At 41.5% G+C, this 21,686-nt stretch overlaps 11 protein-coding genes across 11 annotated transcripts; 5 read left to right on the forward strand and 6 right to left on the reverse strand.

Annotated features, from left to right (window-relative positions):
* Window positions 1-791: 791 nt before the first annotated feature.
* Window positions 792-1,122, reverse strand: Bfra_008480 (uncharacterized protein; the record flags this gene model as incomplete). Its single annotated transcript, XM_037338841.1, has 2 exons — window positions 792-992; window positions 1,045-1,122. 2 exons carry the CDS (start codon window positions 1,120-1,122, stop codon window positions 792-794), a joined length of 279 nt encoding a protein of 92 aa, XP_037192147.1.
* Window positions 1,123-1,602: 480 nt separating this feature from the next.
* Bfra_008481 (putative f1-atp synthase assembly protein) lies at window positions 1,603-2,796 on the forward strand (the record flags this gene model as incomplete). The annotated part of the gene is made up of 2 exons (XM_037338842.1): window positions 1,603-1,936; window positions 2,003-2,796. 2 exons carry the CDS (start codon window positions 1,603-1,605, stop codon window positions 2,794-2,796), a joined length of 1,128 nt encoding a protein of 375 aa, XP_037192148.1.
* Window positions 2,797-4,246: 1,450 nt separating this feature from the next.
* Bfra_008482 (uncharacterized protein) lies at window positions 4,247-5,088 on the forward strand (the record flags this gene model as incomplete). The annotated part of the gene is made up of 2 exons (XM_037338843.1): window positions 4,247-4,584; window positions 4,650-5,088. 2 exons carry the CDS (start codon window positions 4,247-4,249, stop codon window positions 5,086-5,088), a joined length of 777 nt encoding a protein of 258 aa, XP_037192149.1.
* A 1,698-nt stretch (window positions 5,089-6,786) lies between these two features.
* Window positions 6,787-8,477, forward strand: Bfra_008483 (uncharacterized protein; the record flags this gene model as incomplete). The annotated part of the gene is made up of 5 exons (XM_037338844.1): window positions 6,787-6,855; window positions 7,049-7,455; window positions 7,666-7,870; window positions 7,924-8,231; window positions 8,405-8,477. The coding sequence occupies 5 exons, from the start codon at window positions 6,787-6,789 to the stop codon at window positions 8,475-8,477; spliced, it is 1,062 nt and encodes a 353-aa protein (XP_037192150.1).
* A 194-nt stretch (window positions 8,478-8,671) lies between these two features.
* On the reverse strand, window positions 8,672-9,612 carry Bfra_008484 (putative nicotinate-nucleotide pyrophosphorylase protein; the record flags this gene model as incomplete). The annotated part of the gene is made up of 2 exons (XM_037338845.1): window positions 8,672-8,748; window positions 8,802-9,612. The coding sequence occupies 2 exons, from the start codon at window positions 9,610-9,612 to the stop codon at window positions 8,672-8,674; spliced, it is 888 nt and encodes a 295-aa protein (XP_037192151.1).
* Window positions 9,613-10,311: 699 nt separating this feature from the next.
* Window positions 10,312-11,913, forward strand: Bfra_008485 (uncharacterized protein; the record flags this gene model as incomplete). Its single annotated transcript, XM_037338846.1, has 4 exons — window positions 10,312-10,581; window positions 10,632-10,949; window positions 11,003-11,101; window positions 11,152-11,913. The coding sequence occupies 4 exons, from the start codon at window positions 10,312-10,314 to the stop codon at window positions 11,911-11,913; spliced, it is 1,449 nt and encodes a 482-aa protein (XP_037192152.1).
* Window positions 11,914-12,628: 715 nt separating this feature from the next.
* On the forward strand, window positions 12,629-12,893 carry Bfra_008486 (uncharacterized protein; the record flags this gene model as incomplete). The annotated part of the gene is made up of 2 exons (XM_037338847.1): window positions 12,629-12,727; window positions 12,786-12,893. The coding sequence occupies 2 exons, from the start codon at window positions 12,629-12,631 to the stop codon at window positions 12,891-12,893; spliced, it is 207 nt and encodes a 68-aa protein (XP_037192153.1).
* A 1,764-nt stretch (window positions 12,894-14,657) lies between these two features.
* Bfra_008487 (uncharacterized protein) lies at window positions 14,658-15,263 on the reverse strand (the record flags this gene model as incomplete). Its single annotated transcript, XM_037338848.1, has 1 exon — window positions 14,658-15,263. The coding sequence occupies one exon, from the start codon at window positions 15,261-15,263 to the stop codon at window positions 14,658-14,660; it is 606 nt and encodes a 201-aa protein (XP_037192154.1).
* Window positions 15,264-16,580: 1,317 nt separating this feature from the next.
* On the reverse strand, window positions 16,581-17,374 carry Bfra_008488 (uncharacterized protein; the record flags this gene model as incomplete). The annotated part of the gene is made up of 2 exons (XM_037338849.1): window positions 16,581-16,717; window positions 16,768-17,374. The coding sequence occupies 2 exons, from the start codon at window positions 17,372-17,374 to the stop codon at window positions 16,581-16,583; spliced, it is 744 nt and encodes a 247-aa protein (XP_037192155.1).
* Window positions 17,375-18,165: 791 nt separating this feature from the next.
* Window positions 18,166-18,642, reverse strand: Bfra_008489 (uncharacterized protein; the record flags this gene model as incomplete). The annotated part of the gene is made up of 1 exon (XM_037338850.1): window positions 18,166-18,642. One exon carries the CDS (start codon window positions 18,640-18,642, stop codon window positions 18,166-18,168), a length of 477 nt encoding a protein of 158 aa, XP_037192156.1.
* An 850-nt stretch (window positions 18,643-19,492) lies between these two features.
* On the reverse strand, window positions 19,493-20,056 carry Bfra_008490 (uncharacterized protein; the record flags this gene model as incomplete). The annotated part of the gene is made up of 1 exon (XM_037338851.1): window positions 19,493-20,056. One exon carries the CDS (start codon window positions 20,054-20,056, stop codon window positions 19,493-19,495), a length of 564 nt encoding a protein of 187 aa, XP_037192157.1.
* Window positions 20,057-21,686: the final 1,630 nt, after the last annotated feature.

Here is a 21,686-nt window from a genome sequence, read left to right on the forward strand (position 1 = left end):
AGTTTGATACTAGTATACAAAATGATGCAGTGTATTTCTGTCAAGTAATTTTAATATCTCATAATGATGTTTGCGAATTTGCTGTGAATAATCGTTGTATTGTCTGTTGAGTAGGTGTGTTGTGTATATAAGACTTTGACTGCTGGCTGGATGTAATATTAACTGGTATATAAGGTAGAATTAAAGGAAAGGGATCGATGCAAGACTTTGGCCATTTCAGTTGGAAGGAACGATGACGGCTACCAAACTAGTTTTCAAGGAGAGGCGGATGAAAGTGCTTTGGATCGCCAATTGAACAAATATTGTTCTTAATGGGAGGAATTTGGAAGCATCATAATCATGAATTATAGGAGTTACGGGTCAAGGCTACAGTTAAACGGCAGTGGAAAAGTCTCTCCATGTCTATTGGATTGATTCGGAGTAGCTGCTAACTAGAATAAGAAATTGTGAAATGCCGTGGAATGGCATACATCATCAAAACAATGAAGTCATTGTCACTGCTCTGTCGGCTCCAAATATCTAGATATCGGAAGATCAGCGGGTCAAAAGTTGTATTGGAGTAATCGACAGAATTTGATAACTTATGCTACGGTGGGGTTTCTTCAAAGTATCCGGTCCACCTAACGGAAAGTGTAGTTCCAATATGACCGAACCTCAAAGTATATCTGACATTTCTGTTTCAGTTTGGAGATGCAGGGAGGTAGTCACCATGGATTTCGTGAAATATAGCTAGAACACATTTTATTTGTGGATTTGGTTCAAGAGGTTCTGTAATAATAATTTCTCAATCTTCAGGTAGCATAAGGCTCGGGATCATTAGCAATAACTAGCAACAAGTTAGATTTGATCAGTAGTAGAGGAGGAGCATGGGGATACCCCTTGTATTCTGGAACAGACTTGCAACAAAAGCCTTCCATACCGAAAGACACGAGAAAATGAACTTTAAGGTTCAATAGTCGAGAGTTTAAGTCCTCTTCCGCATCATAGTCGGACTTAGACTCTGATAGCTCACAATCACCATTATTATATATGTAGATTCGCAACAAAATTCAGGGCGTAAGCCATCGTGAGATTGAGAGCATCAAAATCAATGACGGGAAATTGGTGCAAGCATGAAGCCATGTTCCTGAGACGGCACCTGCTTACATCTGACAAAAAGTATCTGAAATCGACAACATATCAAGCAAGTTCGATCGAACTTACAGCGATAAATTCATGAAAGTTAGAGAGAGCCCCCCCATGGATGGACTCGAATTACTCAAGTCTAAGGAAAGGGTGAATGACAGCCACGACTCAATTTGTATGAGGAAAAAATTGAGAAACTCGCAATAATCGGTGTAATCTCGACCTGTACGCTTTTAGACTTGGTATTTAGACAGCTTATTCCAGCTATGATACTCCAAAGTGCTGTGTATCGTAAAAATCTCGATTGAGGTAATGGTTGATCTCTGATGCAGAGATGTCAAGAAAGGAAGATATTGATGATATAGAATATGATCACGTGACGCGGCAAAAATGTAGCAAGCGGCCGCATAACCGCATCAACCTCAATGTCGACTTATTTTCTAAGCAATCCTCACTCTCTGTGAGCACCCTGTAAAAATGAAGCGCATTAGTCAACTACCGGTAGTGAATGGCTTGAAAGGCCTACGAATCTCTCGTGGCCAAAGCTTAGCTCCATTGAGCCAACGATGCATTCACACAACACAACCTTCGCCCGCAACAGTTGCACCTGCGGCATTCACAGCATCTGGCCCGCCACCAGCCGCGCCAACTCCCAGTGCCGAGCATGTCGATATTCGGGTCGCAAGGAAGAGGAAGCAAGCAGAGCTACTTAAGAAGGGTCAAGATATGAGAGCTGTAGCTAATGGAAAAGGTGGTGGAACTGCGAAACTCAAGAGGTTCTGGAAGGATGTTCATGTACAGGATACGGAAGGTAACATTTGTCAATTCCCTATTTCAATTTAAATAACAAATCCGCTAATCAGTGTTGAGAACGCAGAGGGCTTACAGATATTCCTTGACAAACGAGCTCTTCGAAGACCTTCCAAAGATATCCTCACAGTACCACATCATAAACCACATTTGGCATCTGCTATCGCCCTTGAATGGGATCTCCTTGTGTCTGCACAACAAGCTTTGAAGACTCACCTTATACCGATGACTTCACTCGTGAACCGCGCTCTCGATATCATAGATGAAGAAAACGAGGGGGGAGATTTAATCAGGACTCATATTGTTACAACCGTAATGCGATATCTCGATACTGATTCACTCTTATGTTGGGCACCTGAAGCACCTGAAGATCCACCAGGATATGAAACACATGTTGACAGAGTAGAAAGTCTGCGAAGCATTCAGAGAAAATCTGCGGAGCCTATTATCCAATTCTTGTCCGAGAAGGTATGGCCTGGGGTAGAACTTATTCCAGTTTTAGATACGGACAGTATTGTACCTAAGAGTCAACCTCAAATGACCAAGGATATAATAAGAGGATGGGTATCTGGATTACCTCCCTTCGAGCTTGCAGGATTGGAGAGAGGTGTGTTGGCTGGAAAGAGTTTACTCGGAGCTGCACGATTAGTGGTTGAATGGAGTGCTGAGTTAGCACATTTACGAGATGAAGCTGCCGAGAAGAAATTTGGTGTAGAGGAGGCAGCCAAAGCTGCTAGCTTAGAGGTAGATTGGCAGACCGGGATGTGGGGAGCTGTTGAAGATACACATGATGTTGAGAGGGAAGATATTAGGAGACAATTGGGAAGTGTAGTATTACTTGTATCCGGCGCAAGAAATTAGGCTATGTATACTATGATATCTTCGGAGACTGTATACACTATGTTAATGATGAACGTAAGAGCAGGTAAATGTCTAAAGCCTCAATCTCATACTTACATTGACTGATACAATGCAGAAAAAGATGCACTTTCTCTGATGGCGCCTTTGACGCCCATCAACTCAGCTCCTATCAATAAAGCGTTCATATCCATAACACAAACTTTCAATGGATGTATGTTCGTAATGCATTATCACACTTTCTTGCTTCCGTGCTCATCAAAATACTGAACAATACCATCTTGTGCTCCAGTCTTCTTCATTATTCTATTTCACAGCTGGCTAATCACAACTGCACCCTCCCCCAACAATGCTGCCACAAGACCATCATTTAACCCTTTATCCATAAAATATTTCCAGTACAACTCAACCTCTTGTTTTCATGAGTCGTTCGGCATCGTAAACCTTGATATACTCTTCTAGAATCTTTATCGCCCACTAACTGTGCCTTTAATATCGCTGTAAAACCGGACAGTCTGTTGCCTCTTCCCTCGGATTTCGCTCCCGCCTCTTTGTTTCGTCTTTGCAGTCGTCTTCCATTCATTTTCGACCTCAATAACCCCGAGAGTATTCTAGTAGTAGGGAAAAGATCGGCTCTCTTCTTATTACGCATACCCACTGTGACGCGCTTCTGGCCCTTCAATCCCGTTCGAATGAAATACTAGAGCGCCGCAGCTTTCGTCACAGTCGTCGACCCTCCAACCATAAGACGACGAGCATTATCTGCGAAGAGACCCAGCGTATAAACGACACAGATGTGCTACATAGCAGCAGCCTGCTGTCGATGTTTGAACTTCGGACTATCTTTTTACTCTGAGAACGCAACTCCTCCACCTCAATAATTTCGAATGATCCCGCTTACCTAAAAAATTTGATGGCCAGGATATGTAAACATATGTGATCTTAGATGAAGTCAAACCATTTGTTTTTGCTATGTGGTACGTTTGTTCGTGAGGTGCGACAGGTATATGAATGATATCGAGAACAAGAGCTACCGTATGCTCAGTCTCAATCGTCCGCTGCCCACCAGCATAGAATGGGGCAGGCAATTAAACAATGAACTGATGCTAGATGTATTATTATCAAAGGTTGCTTATTCGGCCTTGATCATTGCACAATAGATAGGAATTCATTTTCAGTAATTCAGAATTTTCATTCTTAAGTATTAACTTCTTGATCTGGAATCTTCACAGTCAAGTATCTTCCTACCACCAGCAATGGCCGCTTTGTAGATAGACGGGAATGCAGCCTTGTTGGCCCAAATGTAGGTAAGTAATATCTCGTCTAACTTTGTGCCTTCTCTTCTCTTCCTTTCTCTGTCAAGCGGATCAACAGCAGAAATATTTTCTGCAATCAATACCATCAAACGAGTCTCCTATAATCGAAGAAAGACACCATCACCATCAAAGCCATCATGCCACCAAAGAAGGCTGTGAAAGCCCCTGCCAAGGACAAAAAGGTCTCTGCTTGCCTTGCCGCTGCCGCTGCCGCTGCCGCTGCCGCCGCTGCCAACAACAGCAACATCATCTCCACCGTCGCCGTCACCACCACTCCTTCCAATGGCCTCTCCAAGCGTGCTCGCGACCGCGAGGCTCGAGGAGTGCCCCACGGGCTCGAAAAGTCTGTAAACAAGCTCACCCAACGTCGTCACCGCGCCAGGATAAAGGTTCAGACCACTCGAGACTGGCAGGATGCAAGTCCGGAGCAGAGAGAGATATTGGAGATCACCGCGGCCAATGAGGTCATGAAGGAGTAAATCGGGTACACGCTTCGATTGGCTGGCTTTGATTTGCAAACTAATGCCGTTACTTGTATAGTGAGCCGAATGCTCATGCTGTGGGTGCCGCCATCGGCATGAAGATGGGCCCGGGATTTGGGGGATGGAAGGAAAAGGGAAGGGGAAAGGGGAAGAAGGTAGCGGAGGAAGGAGGAGACGAAGACGAGAAAGAGGAAGATGTGGGAGCCGGCCCTGACGACGAGCCGGGTATGTGCGAATGTTCAGTATACTATGGAACAATTGTACTAACAAGTATAACTGTTAAGGAACGTCTTCGGGACGGCGACGGCGACGACAAAGATGACCCCAGCGGAGAGTATACGAAACAGTATATGAGCCGCTCCATCCCTCGCCAAGTACGTATCAAACTACCACCTCTACCTGAAAAATCAATAGGTATACAGCTCTCAAAACGAATTCTCAATATAGCGCGTTTAAGCTTTCGTCGTCTTCTCCGATGCTCTGCGTTCTTTGAGTAAGTACGCTAGGCCTCAACTTCCCTAATAGATTTGGACAATAGACCAGATGTACAGAGCAGCGCTAACCTCCAATCTAGAGATTTTTGATCTCCGGCGCCGCCCTGCTCCGCTCTATTTTCTTTGGGTCAGTTTAATACCCCCAGACTACCTCAATCCGTTCGAACAATCAACATGCGTAGAAAGATAAAAGCTGACCACTGATATAGGTAGTTTAGACTGCCGCTGCTGCCTCCGTTCTGTCTGGTTAGTACAATAGCTCCCAGTGGCCCTAGTTGGATCAAACAATAGACCGCGCACTTAGATCTCAAAGCTAGCCTCCCATCTAGGGGTCTCAAGCAGTCGTTAGACTTTGGGCCGCTCTGGGGTCGTCTGGTCAGGATAACGCCCTTCGACAACCCCGACCTACTTGAACAATGGACAGGATACACTGAGCAACGCTAACTTCCCATTTAGCTTGTTTCCTCTGCTGTCGTGCTTTTCGCCGCTCCTTTTGCATTCGGGTAAGTACAATGCCCTTCAGCTACCCTGATCTAGACGGATAATCAAAGCTACCTTTCGAGAAATCAAGCTAACGTGGAGCGGGGAGCATGATTTTTGTGGAAACCCCGCCTCAAAGCCCCACGATAATCAAAAAACAGGTTATATATTCTAAACTTCGTATCTCACTCAACAAACACAACAAAATGTGACCATTCAAGTCTACTTGAAAACACTCTCGGTCGTCTAGTTGGTTTATGACGTCAGACTGTAATTGTACATTGTAATCTGGATGTCGCGTGTTCGACTCACGCCTGAGAGAATCATCTTTTTGCAATTTTTTTGCATCGATATCGATTCAAAGCTTCGCACGCATTTTTGTACTTCTAGATAGTTAAATTTTTGAAAAAAGCGGGGCGGCCCGCTAGGGCCGCCGGATATCAAACAAAGCAAACACAAGCCCGGTTTGTACAATTGGTTGAGCGTGGGTCTTTTAAGCTAGGAGGAAGAGCTACTCACTCTGCTGTCTATAACCTCTCAGGCAGACGAGATCAAAATTAATTTTGTTCACATCATTGTGAGCAGCAACTCCGGCTTCCCCCCTCCTCGGACAGAGGTTTTGGTCTATTGGGGACAAAAGTGTAGCACAAAAATACAGACAAAAAAATTTCTATTGAAGGGAATTGAGCCCAACGGGGGGGTCGAACCCCCAACCTTGTGATTTCAGAAGAACTCATAGATATTGAAACCATAAGAGTCACACGCTCTACCGATTGAGCTAGCCGGGCAGGCTTTGTTATTTTTGTTATTGTGAGAAGCGCTTTCTAGATACTCAAAGCGTTCACGGTCGGAGAGGAAGCTTAGCAAAAGAGGCTAAAAAAATTTGATGATTAGCGGGATATTCTTCAAGAAATTTCCGAGGAACAAAGGAAATTTATGGGGAAGTACCTTCGTACCCATAACCGAACGAACGTACTTCGCATAGAGTACAGCCGCAAGAAAGAAGAGTTGATAGGTGTCACGTGGAACTGAAAATGAAGGGGGGAAAATGGAAAAAATTGGCAAAAATTAATGTCAAACGCCCGATGAGAGGCTCGAACTCTCAACCTTGGGCTTTCATATGATAGAATCTATCGTAAAAGGCCCACGCGCTAACCAATTGTGCCAACCGGGCTTGTGTTTGCTTTGTTTGATGATTGATATCGTTTGTTGAAAACTATAATGGGCATTGTGGCGGGGCGAAAGGATTTTCAGCCGGAGAATTTGGACGCAAGCACTTGGCCTGCTTATGTCAGCCCCCACCAACCATTCATATCATTGCCTCGGACATGTTGAACTGAGTAAAGTGAGATTGTTGAATTTGAATAAATACAAAATTGCAAGCAGACGTTGTAAAAGTGCAGCATCAAATCTTGGGCTTTTAGCGAGGTTTATGACGCTAGCTACCTATATAACTACATATGATATACCCTGTCCATACGAGGAAGGCACAATCAATCCAAACAAGCACGCTCCTGCCTCAGTTTGTACCCCTCAAATGGAATCCGAGGACCTCAACCAAGCATACTTCTCCTTCACATATATTCGAGATCGTATTCCGCCACTACCACCTATACCAGATACGACACAAGTGCGTCAACAGGAAATTAATCGTTTGATAATTCAATCCGAAATGAATTCTTCAACTCCACGAAGCGGTTGGTCTGTACATGGACCTCAAAATGCATGGGGAAACCTCGGAGCTAGTGGTGATCCAAATGATTCTCGAACGAGTGATGCATGGCAAGACAGTTCTACTCGTACTGCTAGAATACAAGATTTGAAAACTCAGAGATGGACTTCTACAGCAGACGATCAGGCCTATGCGTCGGATCGGAACCTTGCTGCTCAGTATGTTATCAGTGTCTCACTAATGTGTTTAGCACTTGTTATATTTTACTTTACATTATTGGCTACCAAGTCACATCCGATAAATCTAATCCCTAGGAAATCTTCCATTTGGCTTGATTCTCTTGAATTTCTAGGAGTTTGGGGCTCTGTTTTTAATCCCCAAACGAATATATGAAAAGGTCGTAAAAATGCGTATATGCTAATGACTAGCAGAGGTGACCAAACCGAAACCAATATCAACACATCTTCATACCCTCATTCAGATTTACCACTGCCCCATCCAAATCTAAATCTCGATTTTCGTATGTCAGTTTCCCTAAATCCTCGAATTTCCATTGGCCAAACACCATTTGGACATCGAAATTGGATATCATTCACAGGTGGTGTGTGGTCTGGATCGTGGGGATCAGGAATCGTATTAGTACATCAGCCTTTCCCCCTCCCTTTTTCGACACTAATGTCTCACAGCCCGGAGGTCAGGATAGCCAACTGATAATACCAGACGGATCAGCCCGTCTAGAAACGAATTATCTACTTCAAACTCATGATGATCCTCCAGCACATATTGCGATCAAAACGCATGGTTGGAGAACGGGTCCGACTGAAGTATTGGCTCAGCTAGCGGACCCTGCGTTAGCTGATCAAGTTGACCCGAATAGTTATAAATTTAGGTTGTTTATCGAGATGGAGACAGGTGATGAGAGATATTGTTCAAAGGTCAATTGTGGAATGTGGGTGGGTAGTGGAATGAGAAAGGGGGCGGAAGTTATCTATGAGTGAGTGTTCAATATCCAAACCAGGACTTGATGCAGGCTGACAATGTTGATTTAGTGCATATCGAGTATCATAATACCAGATCCGTAATCACTTTAAATCTAATGGAAATCAATGCCTTTCAAGCCAAGGAAAGTGTGCTATGCTATCCTATAAGAGGACGCGAAGCTCAAAGAAGAGGAAGTAGTGATGGTGAAAATGCCGGCCCGGGAGTTCTACTTCTTCCATTGACTTCGAGCAGATCATGATGAGGCATACAGGCTAATTTCAGTGCTATCATTTTGACCATCTTAGTATTCTAGCCGAAATAGTTGACGTTTCTGCTTGTGTACCTGCAATATGAGACTGGTTGCCCGGTCATAATAGAATGCTGTGAATGAGAAGACAACATATCATGCATCCTGGAGAGTGATTCAATTTATTTTCTTCCTTATGCTATTCACTAATGATCAATTTTCAAAGAGAAATCGACATGAGGTACACCTTGATGTATCGAACTCGTGGAGATAATATCTATATCTGAATGTATGAATTAGCAATGATCAATGAGAGAGGGAATGTATTAAACCAACCATTATTGATATAAGTTTCCACATTCTCAGATGTAAGCCCTCCACTACACTCCAGTAAGAACTCCCTCTTCCCAGCCCACCTTTGCCTTAAACTCTTCGCAGCAACCTTCAATCCATCTCCCGAAAAATTATCCAACATAATGATGTCAGCACCAGCTTCAATAGCTTCATCAGCACCCTCTTCGCTATCAACCTCTACTTCAATCTTTAATGCGAACCCACCAGCCGCTTTCGCAGCCCTAACCGCATCAGTAATGCTACCCCTAGCCCAAATGTGATTATCCTTTAACATAGTCATGCTAGACAAATCATGTCTATGCCCATCTACCCCTCCAACAATCATTCCATATTTCTCCACCAACCTAAAGCCTGGTGTAGTCTTCCTTGTTCCAGCAAGAATCCCCTTGTACCCCGCCTTCCTAACCAAAACCTCCATATCCCTCGATTTTGTGGCAATCCCAGAACAACGACTCAATGTATTAAGTGCAACTCTCTCTCCTAGTAAAAGTTTTCGTACTGGCCCAGTAACAGTAGCTACGGCTACTTTTCCGGATGCGCCAGGATCGACTAATGTTCCTTCCTTCATATGCCATTTCACAGAACATCCAGCTTGTGCGAATACCTCATCGAAAAATGGCACACCTGCTAATATTCCTCGCGATTTTCCATATAGAGTTGCAGTTCGTTCGCTATCACCAACAACGAATCCGCCGTAATCGAAGGAGGGGGTATCTTCTGCAAACCATGCTGTGATTTGAGATTTCCAGTGGACAGGAAGGAGATCTGCAGGGTTTCCATGTTCGAGAGCCATGATTTTCGATGTTTTATAGGACTACCCAGGGTATTTAGGAGGGAAATTGTAAAAAATTGAGGCAAATAAGTTTCCTTGCTCAAGACGTTATGGTTATAGACTGAATGTTTAGATGTTCGGAGGGGTCGGTCGATATCCGAGGGAGGCTTTAGAACTAGGGGACGCTTGGGCCTAGCTTGGCCATGCCCCTCCGCAAAGATAGATCTTGAGCTTGTGAGTTCTCAACACGACATCGCTTTGGTTCATTTCCATCTTGTAAAACATTTCCTAGCTTCTTTTCTATCATCTCATCTGTTAATGTAATTTCTAGTCACATTGCAATTATTTATATAGACCAATAATGTTAATTGCAGCACTTTATCGTATGCTCCATACCAAGCTCAGGTGCTTAGCTTTGGCGGACGAAAGAGATTCTCGTAGCTGTATGTAGGCAACAGTCAGCACTAAAAGACAAGTTGTTCCCAGGTAATATATCTGCCTTCCTACTCGAAAGATCTATAGGGTATGAGAGCTGCAAAATCTGTTTGAGATTCAATATATTTCTAGAATTGGCAACTATATGTAAATCAACTTTTGGTTGAATGATAATCACGTCAAAAAAGATAGCCACAAGATTAACATAAGAAAGAGACATCGCCCTCTTTGAATCCTCTATATTATGTCTTGTCTTTCACATCAGTGGATTTATTGGAGTCAAAGATGGGTTATCACGAGAATGTTTGTCAAATTTGTGCTGTATCATTCAATCTAGCAAGGTGCCGCACAAAATATGAACCACCAGAGGCTGCTTGGGGCTATTCGACTGGTTTGTATTATGCTGGAGAAGCGGAAACCTGCTTTGATTTGTCAGAAGAAACTGGCTGTGAGGAAACTTCTATAAATGGACGAACAAATGCGCATATTGCTGGTCCAAATTGTGTTTTCGATGGGGGCTACAGTGGATATCGTATATCAGTGGCACAAATGAAGGTGAGTGCAATTTTTATTATTAAATAGCCTCCCATTACTTACCATTGTAGGATATGAGGCTATCTCGTTACATCATTAAGAAACCAGAAAACCTCTCTGAAGAGGAAGGTGCACCAGACTATGAAAAATGCAGTGATTACTTTATCACCAATCAGTCAATCAGCACCCAAGATGATTGGGAGCCGGGTGCCTTACCCCGTTACCGTTACGGTGTCAATTCGTTCATGGCTATGAATTGTGAGATTATCGAGGAAGACGGGTTCTCTCGTGGCGTTCCAGTTCACGATTCATGCTGGAAAATCTTCGAACGTGTTTCAAGAATTCGACTGGGGAGGGTTGACCTCCAAGGATTTATGGCCCTTTGGCATGTATGTTACTTCGACTGTAATGTTATAAAAATGTTGACTCGTTACTTCTCTAGAGGTCTGCATGCTCAAATTGTGGTTTCCAAAATATCAAACAGGAATCCATATTAAGAGAGTGCAAACAGCAGTGGTGGAGTCATATTCCTGGCTCGGAAGTGCGTTTTTATTCCCAAAAGTATCATGATAAATATTAATATGTTGCTAGTATCTTGCGGCCAATCCTCACGACATTCCGGGATTTTCTCTCATATTATCAGAGGCATATGAACATCAAAGTCATTGTGATAAGAGTAAGGGCTCTGTTTGGCGCAAGAAACAATTCAATGGAAATGTATCGCAGCTATATGTGAACTCAACAGATCATTTTAACAAGCTCCCGATCGAACTCAGGCACATAATTTTATACCAACTTGAATCTAAGGATATCGCAAACCTCCGCCTGGTAAGTCGCGCATTTCGTCAACTCCCCCAGCAGCTGTTTAGACATCTCCTTGTGAAGGAGCTTCCATGGTTCTGGGAGATCGATCAGATTCAACAACGCAAAATGGAACAATATCGAAAAATGCTCCTCGATCTATATGGAAAAGATCTCGCGGGACTTGAGGGAAGAGACGACTTTGAGTATGTGCAATTTGTTAAAGATTGTGTCGCTATGAAACCGCCAAGTTTTGTTTGGAAGCGAGTTTATGATCGAGTCAAACTTTTGCAGAAAGGGAACCTGAGCGTGAGGAATAGGGTAAGAGTCTGGGGATTAGCGGAGAGAATAGCTGAACGCATTGGTCATTTGAGAGGTATGGAAATTGCCGGAAAAGGGTACAATCCAAGGTACGATGAGGATAATTTGCAGGTCAAGCCTACGAAGCAAGAAGTTGATAGTGGCGCCGTCAATCATGGGCATGAATGTAGTGAGTGTAATTACTACCAGGTTGAGAGAATGGAGGATATCGAGCGAATGCTAGATGCATAGGATATTATCTATCTCATCGATTGCTTAACATTCAAAATTAACTCAGTATTTCAAGTCATTTGAATTATCTTATTGAAATTTAGGAATTTTATCCATCTCACTGCCGAAATACAGGCCAGACCATTGCAAACCATTGAAGAACATTGGGTGCTTACCTAAACTCGAGATTCTTGTATTTTCCTTCTGGGAAGTTGATCAAAAGTTTGCTCCAGTACTCTTCCCCTCATTTTCTCTGATGGGCGCGTAAGCGCTGACAACAAGCTTTTGGGTCGCCAACCTCTCAACGCAATCCTGCGGCAATGGAAGTCAGAGCTTGGGGCAGGTATTTGTCTACCTTTATTTGCAAGATTGAACAGAACTATCACCAACATGATAGTAACCAAGCGCGAAGAATTTGAACAATCCTCTCAAGCCCGCGAAAAATACACTCAAATCATCGAATGCTCATCATTGGCCAGTAATCTGACAGTTGGAAGCACTGCCGAAGAGCCCAGCGGCTATCGATGGTTGGCAACCACCACGCTTTCATTCAAGACCTCAAGCAACTCATGTGTCTCTTGGCTCAGTCTGTGGATTCTCCTTGCTAGACGCTTATTTTTCATCATACCAAATAATTTGAAGTCAATGCGGTTTTGTAATTATATCACCAAATTACTTCCCCGCCCTCATTCAACTCAAGATATCTGAATAGCTTTCCAAAATACTGACGTTCACCATGACATCACAATGTGATTCGAAACAACCGCCACGTCCTCACTCACCTGCATCAATGACAGTGCCACAGATTCCGTCTTCTATCCACACCGAACAACCAGTTCGTCTACATCTCTCATCTCATAATACCTGGGTGTCACTAACTTTATTTTCCCCAGAAACTAATCAATGATATGACTCTATCACCAGGATCCGAATCTCCAGTAAACTTAAGAGGAGGTGGACGTCATAATCGACATCATCATTCTCATACAGGAAGAAAGTAAGTTCTTGCAATTTTCGCTGATTGGCGAATAAGAGAAAGTTTCATACTAAAGTCTTATGATAATAGTACTGCAATTGTGAGTGGTGTGTGCTGTTGTGAATGTTGTGAATGCTGTTGCTGCATATGACAGAAAGGATGAGAAGGATAGTAAGGTTATAAGGATTTCGGGATAGATTGCACTTCTTAGGTTAGAGGATGGAAATTAGGTGACGGAAACATCTTTTGGATTAGCTGGCTGAATTTTAATATTCCACTTGGAAGATCGAATGCTAAATTGAGCAAGGTGCCGGCGTGGTTAAAAGTGAGTTTTGGACGTCAAAGACTGAGTGCCTTCGCATATTCTGAAGGATGAAGAGAACAGTAGTCGAGCCACTTTCCATACCTTAATTGCTGAAGTAATAAGAAAGCTTCAATGGCTTGAGATAACAAGAATTGCAAAGTGATTGTTGTAAAAGGACATCACAACTCTCACAGAGGGTCTACCAAGTCTATATTCACGTGATTCCACCAAAATACTCTCCCCACCACGCCTCGAACCCTACACGAGAAACAATTTTCAACGCGATCAATGGATTCAACGCAACAGTATTGCTGCTCTGAAAATTGTAAAATGGCATGCTAGCGAGTTGGAAATCGAGTAAATATGCCTTCAGACTTCCATCTTTGGAGTAACTTTAATCCACTCGAATTTGGGGCTTGCGAGGCTTTCTCTTGGAGGTGAAGTGGAGTTCGAACAAAGCAATGTATATCTATAACTATGATATCTGGAAATCTTATGGAACGCTAGAACTTGATAGTGTTCCGATGAGGTCAACTATTACATTGCAACCTGCAATTGAAAATCAGGTCGTGGTCGACAAAGGTTGTGGATTGAAACCAACATAGCACGTGGATTAGCTGCCACTTGGCTAAGTAACCGTCATGTCACGATTGAATTGTTGTTTGCTCAACATGCTCTTCATTTGTCAGTCAATGCCAGGGTGTCAATAGCTCAGAGCGAGCTGGAGAAAATCAATCATTCATTTATGTCACGTGGTTTGTGTGAGGTGACTCCTTTCATCCATCTAGTTCATGGAGAAGGGGATCATCAGCGATGCAGAGGAACTTTTGGTAGTGAACGGTTTATACCAGAGTTATATGTTATTCTATTACCGTATGCACTCGTTAGATTATTCCCAGACCTTGGGATTTGCTGCACTCGCTGCATAGTTGTGTCAATGCCTGTTTCTTCGGGATTCGCTTCGTTTGTACCCATTGGATCATCAGAGCACCAATGGTCTCACCTTGTTTGTGCTCCAATTTGTCACAGATCATTGAGAGTGCTATGATGATATTGCTTCATTGTCTCACTATGTAGGACGGAATTTCACATTGCAGATACGTCAAGGCTGAATAAATGTGGAAGAATTTTTATAATTTTTTTGGTGTACTGTTGCAGAGAATCTGATGTCATTCTCTGCAAGTTACAGTGCATTTATTGTACAGAAAGCCAACTAACGAAAGATAAGAAAAGGCATTCCTGCCATGTGCTTGTAATTCGGCAACCCATCCATCAACTGTATACCAAAACGTGTCTTGGTGAAGAAGCTTCCTCTAGACTTGTTACCAAACAGTCTTGGTTGAGGCCAGTCCCCAAAAGTTAAGAGCCGTCAAAGATATTCCCTGCCGTTACTACATCCGATCTCTATAAATCATATCCCAAAGACTTCCGAGCTAGCATTGGCCCGAACCATCGATGATTGATTGACTTCCATAACGACAGGATCTACTTTGCTTGTGTTTGAGACAACTTTGGTTGCTCCAAAAATTCCGTCTTGTAGACACCCGACAATCTACGGCCGAACTCAGAATAATCAGTGACTTTTACATAGTCACCTTCAAATCCGCGGACCTCGTAGGTCAGCTTCCAGTTCTTGCGCGACAAGCCCCACAAGCCTGCAGCCAGCTTCATTTGAGGAAAGTTGTAAGTGTCAAGGTACATGTTGACATCAAGATGGGTCCATCTGAACTTGTTAATGATGGCATAGAAGGTCTTCATCTTTTCGAGCCGATTGACGACCTTTTCACGAGCCTCAAAGTGAGGAGTAGGTGTGTGAATTTCGATTGCCATCTTTGTGACATGAGCCTCGTAATGAGGCAAGACTTGGAGGAGCGTAGTCATATCTGTGTCTTTAGCGATTCGGATGCCAATCTCCTTGTCACCAAGAATCTTAAGGCTGGGATGAGCGGGCAGTGTAGTCATGTCAAAAGGCTTAGCTGCAAGAGCCTTCGCAGCATCGGATGCGATCTTTTGCTTTTCGGCAATCTCTGCGAAAAAGGCAGCAGATGGTCGGGCTTGGGCCGCATTACCTCGAGCGTTTTTGTTTCCCATGATGATGATGATAATGAGAAGAAGTATTGGTATGGTAAGGAGTTTGATATAAGCTTGAGATAAGATGATCGAAAGATGTGGTGTTGGATTCGAGGAAGTTCAGTGATGATTAATCAGAAGATGATGTTGTAAGTAGAAAGGAATTTTTGGAAGAGAACTCCAGTTCCTTAAAAGTTAAAATTCTCTCTGTACGGTTAGCCGCTAGCGTCTAGTGGCGATGGGTAACTGTATTGTAGCACCTTAAGCGAGGCAAAAGAAACACGATTGATTATCAGTCTGTAGCAAAAGGTACGGCTACATTAATAAGTACTAAAGTTGTTTGGACCCGCCTCTAGCTATATTCACTGCGATTAACAGAATATATGTACGCAGTCATCAGTGGTGACATTATTGTTATTTCTTCTTGGACATTCATTTATATCTATGCTTTTCGAAATCGTATCTTCTGCGAATACAAATTTGATGGTTGTATATATCTTTTATGTAGAAATAATGTGATCTTATCACCTAAGAAAGACAGGTAAGATGTATCTTAGGTGATGTGGTATGTCTTTTTGTGCTCATAAAATTGTATTTTTGTACTCTATGGTCATGCTTCTTACTGCATGGCGTTGATAGCAATTCCCTGCAAATCTGATGATTCTCTCACTCCCTGAAGGGTAGCTTGTTAGAAGTCTAATAACTTTTGGTTCAGTATATGGTTTATGTGTTGCCTTTCAATGCAAGCATTTGGACACACCAAATCAATTACCATGAATATGCTGAGGCTAGCGATTAGAAAATGCGAAAAAGGATACAGAGAATCACATCAGAATATTGAATGGAAGTTATGTTTTCATCAGATGAAAATCGATGTTTTAGATAATCTCGTCGTTGTTTCTTATAAATCTGATTCTGGTAGGGATGTCCACACTGCATCCCATCATAGGATGCATAAACGATAGTAGAAATGAGCATACTGTGTGACATTGGGTTTGCATTCAAGCTTAAAAATACACTCATGGTTTTACAAATGTGAGCATTTTCAGGTTCACATTTTATTGGCAGATGGAGAAATATGGCTTTGTGGCCAGAGGATTTTATTAACGTCTGTCAGTTTGCTACAAGAAGCTATTACCTGTTGAACGGCCCTGATCAGTGTCAAAGGACAACCCAGAAGGCCCTAAATCTGTGACAAACAAATTAGCACAGAGCTGCCGCCAAAAGCACAACGCTTTCATCCCGAAACACTGATACTTGATCCACCCCCCACCCGAAAGATACGTCCACAAAAACTGCCCCCGCCCCATTTAGGACCTGATAACACCCATTTGTAATCTAAACCTGGGTCAAGAACTCCTTCTTCCAGACACCACGAAGTCTCAAATCATACTCGCTACCGCGGAAGATTTGGATTGGATCCTCCTCAACCTCATTAACTTCATTGTAAACTTGGTAAAACAACTGCCACTTCTCTGTGCGCGTATTAGTATATATCTGTCAACAGGAGCCTTTTAGGACTTACTGAATCGCAATCCGTGGATCACAGCGCCCAACTTCATCTGGGGAAAGTTGTCCTTATCAACGGACATTGTAACTTTGAGTTTGTACAAATTGAAGCTATCGATAATGGCGAATAGCTTCTTCATAGAGCTAACGCGGTTATTGTAGAACTCCTTGGACTCAGTGTGAGGCCATGGAGCATGAATCTTGATGGACAATTTCTTGATTGTCTTATACTCCATCAAGGCTGTGCGAAGAGCCACCATGTCGGTGGGTGCATCATCCATAAATCCACACATCTCAATGTAGATTGAGATTTCCTTGTTGTTAATGATTGCAATTGCCGGGTGCTGAGTCAATGTATCGAGATCGACGATCGGCTGAGGCTTGTGCTTAGCCGTAGCGGCGAGGAAAGGATTGACGGTCTTATCCTTCTTGAAAAAGGCTGCGGCTGATGGACGCATAGCAGGAGCTACGTTATTGACGATCTTTTCCTTGTTGAGAGAGAGTGAAGCTGGAGGCTGCATGGCTGGCTTTACATTACCAGCAACCTTCTTCTTCTCGAAGAAAGAAGTAGTAGATGGGCGCATGGCCGGAGTTGCGTCACTGCTGGGGTTCTTGCTTCCCATTCTGAGTTATGACGAGTTGAGTAGTTAATAAGTTTGGTAAAGTTGAAGAAGAACGAATTTGAAGACTTTTGAAGGAGTCTAGAATGAAGAATTCTTGACTTTTTGTTGAACTGTAGAGATTGTCAATCAGAGAAACATATTGTAAAGAGATGTAGTAAGGAGATGTTGTAAGGAAGAAAAAATCGTTTCTCCAGAATAGGAGAACCCTTAAGTAGTCTTTCTCCAAAACAGTCGACTGCGACTAGTGTCTGGTGCCATCTGTATATACAGCATTACGGCCGAAACATGATGGTATACAGCAGATTTCTCCACTACAACTCAAGGGATTGGATATTGTATGGTGAATGATGAATTCGCTTAATTAGACATGGTTTACAGTACGGCAGCGAGTTCTGAGAGAATTTAACTAGACTAGCCTACAAGCGTGCCGATATCTACTCTGTACTGCAATTCATCACTCTTGATATTATGGAACTAGGAGACAAAGACCAAAAGAGAGATCTGCTCGTGGCCAAAAAAGATGAGAAAATCAAGACTTGGAGGCTAATCTACAAGGGTCTGGTCTCATAGACCGTTCAACCTGAAGAGGTAATGTAGATTCATTTCATGGGACTCACGATTATAGTAAATAAGATACATCACGCTGATACTTAGAGTTGAAATTGTTATATTGAAAAATGAAATATTATTGAAGAGTTAAAGCAAGTATCCGATGTCTGAAGTTAAGCTAGCGATTTTATTCAGAAACATCCAAGAGCTCACGTGTAGGAAATAACATCACCCAAGTAAAATTATGCTTGTCGACCTGTCTTCACGGCAGTGAAACGCTTGATGTCCTGGAAATCGTTTAACATAGACATGATACTCTGGATGGTCTCTCTGCGTTGATAACCCTCGTCAGTGTCTATATCTGAAAGCTCGTCGTGGAATCTGATATGAATAAAGCGTGTGAAGGTGTCATACTCCGGGAGTACTTCCATCAGAGTTGGAACGTGTGTGGACTCCTGACCAATTTCTGGATGGAAATCGACATTAACAATCAACATTTGGCCAAAGAGCTTGACTGCTGGGTGGGGATGGAGTGTTGCTCGTTCTTTGCTGGCCTGATCTCTCTTGATCTGCTTTCCCCTACTATTGCTGGTCTGGACTTTCTGCTGAGATTCTGGTGTTGTTTGAAGTGGGTCAATAGGCTCCATGTTTTCTCTAGTAGAGCCAATCTGGAAAGACCAGCCCTTTTTGAACATCGACCAATCCTTGTGGGAAGACATAATGTAGAATTGAATTGGGATTGCTTGACTGAATTTATAGTTAGTAGAATTGGATACTGCGGAGTAGTGCTGTTTGATGATCAGAAAAGTCATGGTAATCATGTCCGTATTTGTACAATGAGTTCGCCTGGACAATACAATTGTTCAAAAAGTATTACTACCTTATTACGCTTGGTCTTTGTTGTCTGCTCAAAGGATAATCCATTGTCTGGACTATGCTTACTACCTCTTCTATCCCATCCTAACTCTTCCCTTTGTTTTCGTGGAGCATTCTTTGTGGGTTTACAAGCCTTTGTTAGGAACACAACAGATAGATTTACCCATAGAAGTATTGCTGCCTCTATTGAAGAGGGTGTCTTGCGTATCTTTGAATCTCCATGATCTAGATTTCGTTGATGAGAGACTCTAAGCACTCCTTGTTAGATTATGGAGGCTTCTAAAACAAACACTCGGCTTGGAGAATTAGGGGATCGAAGAGCTACGTAGAAAGTATTGAAGTTCACTGTCAAACAATTCATCGCTTAGTAACCATATGTTATCAGTGATATATCTATCATCTAAGAATGAAAGAGGGGTGGTAAATGTGATAATACAATGCTACATGATACACGCGAGGTGTAAACAAAATTGCGCCAAAGAAGACACGAGATGTTCCCAATTCTCATAATAACTTGTTAAAACTCCTCCTAAATTCGTAACGAGTTATCAATTCACCCGCCATCTCACCGGTTCCCATAAGAGCATAAGCCGAGGCAAACGACATCTTGCTTCCATTTCGATGGCAACCCCCCATCCCCCCTCTCAAAAATACTCAGACCTCTTCAACGAGATGTCCTCTCATCATAACTGTCTATACGTTACAGTCTCTGTGGTAGACACCACGGAGGCGCCTCATGAGGTAGCCTTGTGTGTCGATCCCGAAAAGAACAGGTCTGTCTTCAATGTAGTAACTCAAACTCCAGTGCGTCTTAAAAGCTAAGAAGCAAGCTGCTAATTTGATTTGCTGGAAATTGGAAAAGTCTATCTCTAGTCGAACATTGATATGACTAAGATTAGTGAAGGAGTTGTTGATTTTATCGACTAAAGCCATCATCTCAGAAACATGCTGAGTGTAGATGCTAGGACTTTCCCAGCGGCGAATAATTCGTGGGTGAATAAGAAGATCGATTTTAGCTGCCCATGGACCGAATTCAACTACACGGTCAATCAAGATAGCCATATAAGCAGCAGTCTCTTCCCGTGTGTTGTCTTCGTTGTATGCGACGGTTATTTGCAAGGCTTGTTTACCTTCTAACCAATACAGCGAATCGTGTTCTTCGACGAATGAAGGCGGCTTGGGAAGAATTAGAGGAAGATTAGCTTTCTTAACTTGGGTATCCTTGTGGACCATGACTTCTGAGAAACTCTTTAGCATCGTGAGACTAAGTGATATCTATTTAACGAGGGGATCTGACTTGCCGGTAGGTTCACTTGAGTCAAATACCTATCTCCGTGAATGTTCTTGAGACTTAAGTTAATATCAAAGATCTATCAGACGTGAAAGATGGATTTCAGTGGAGGAGGCAGAATCGAGGATTTAGGGCAGGTCAGGCAGAAGGAACAAAGTAGGATTTCACACGCACAGAAGAAGAACTTTTATAGTTGCCAGAAAATACTTTATTAGATTAGTGAAGATGGATCTAGAGTTTATTGGATTACAGAAATATGTTGCTGCTGTAGTCGTTAAGCTATTTGTTGTTAAGCCACAGAATTTCCATTATTACCTAATCTATTGAAAAAAAAACCCCAATTACAAGTAACTCCATCGACAAAACGATTACAGAAACTGCAAATTCTAGAAATTTCAATACATTCCTTAGAAGTAGCTAGATCCAATTAAACAGAATAATAGCTTCAACCAATAGAATATTTGATCATCCCTGTGATAACAAAGTTAATATTCCAAACAAAAATAAATTCAATATAAATCCCTATATAAATTTCTATTTTATATATTACAATATTAATATATATATTTATTAATAACAAATAGAGTTTTTTATTACTAATAAATCAAATCGATTCTTTTTGTAACCCATTTATTATTGAATTTTGATTAAAAAAAAGAAAATGAGGATTTTGAAAGGTCTTAAAGCTTTTAAGATTTTCGAATATTAGGATTGAGGGGAAGGTGAATAAAAAAGTATATATATAGAAGGTTAAAGAGATAAATAAAAGCTAAAGGGGAAAAGAGGAATAAGTATAGAAGCTAAGGAATAAGTGAAATATATTTGTTAGAAATAAACAGTAAGTTATATATAGAGAGTAATATATTGAATATGTATATAAAGTTTATATATTCTGGAAGTTTGGAGAAAAAGTTTTATAATGGTGTATATGTGCTATACACATGCTATATATATAATTTCCAATATTCCTTTTATAATAAGAATTTATTATTTAAATTATATAAACTTTATATATATATATATTTGTGAAGAGTCTTATTAATTTTTGTAATAGTACTAACACTTTAGTATTGCTTGTAGTGTTTATATCTTTAATGGAATTCGATAACCCTATAATCTAATATTGTATTGTAGTATAAGAGTATTCTTTTATTTGAATTCTATTCTCTCTATTTATATCAAATGAAATCCAATTTATTATAAAGAGATATAGTAATACAAATTCGATCTACTTTTATAAAATCCTCTTTATGTGTATACTAATGGATTACTTCGAATTTGTTATTTTTGGATTGTAGGGTCACCTTTTTAGTATGGTAAATAACCCAAATTCAATTTTATATGAACAAACCTTTAACTTATTTGTTATCTTATATGATTTTTTTAAAATAATCAATTTAATCAATTTGATTAATTTAATCAATTTAAATTAATCAAATTAATCAAATCAATCAAAATAATTAATTTGAGTAAATATAATACTAATATTTATTGATTCTTTTTAATATATATATATTCAGTATTTTAGGTTCAATTTTAAATCTTTTCTATAAATTATAAAGCTAGGGTATATAAATTATTTTGTAAGGATATTAA

Source organism: Botrytis fragariae (genome assembly GCF_013461495.1).
Source record: "Botrytis fragariae strain BVB16 chromosome Unknown tig00000061, whole genome shotgun sequence".
In the NCBI taxonomy this organism is placed as follows: domain Eukaryota; kingdom Fungi; phylum Ascomycota; class Leotiomycetes; order Helotiales; family Sclerotiniaceae; genus Botrytis; species Botrytis fragariae.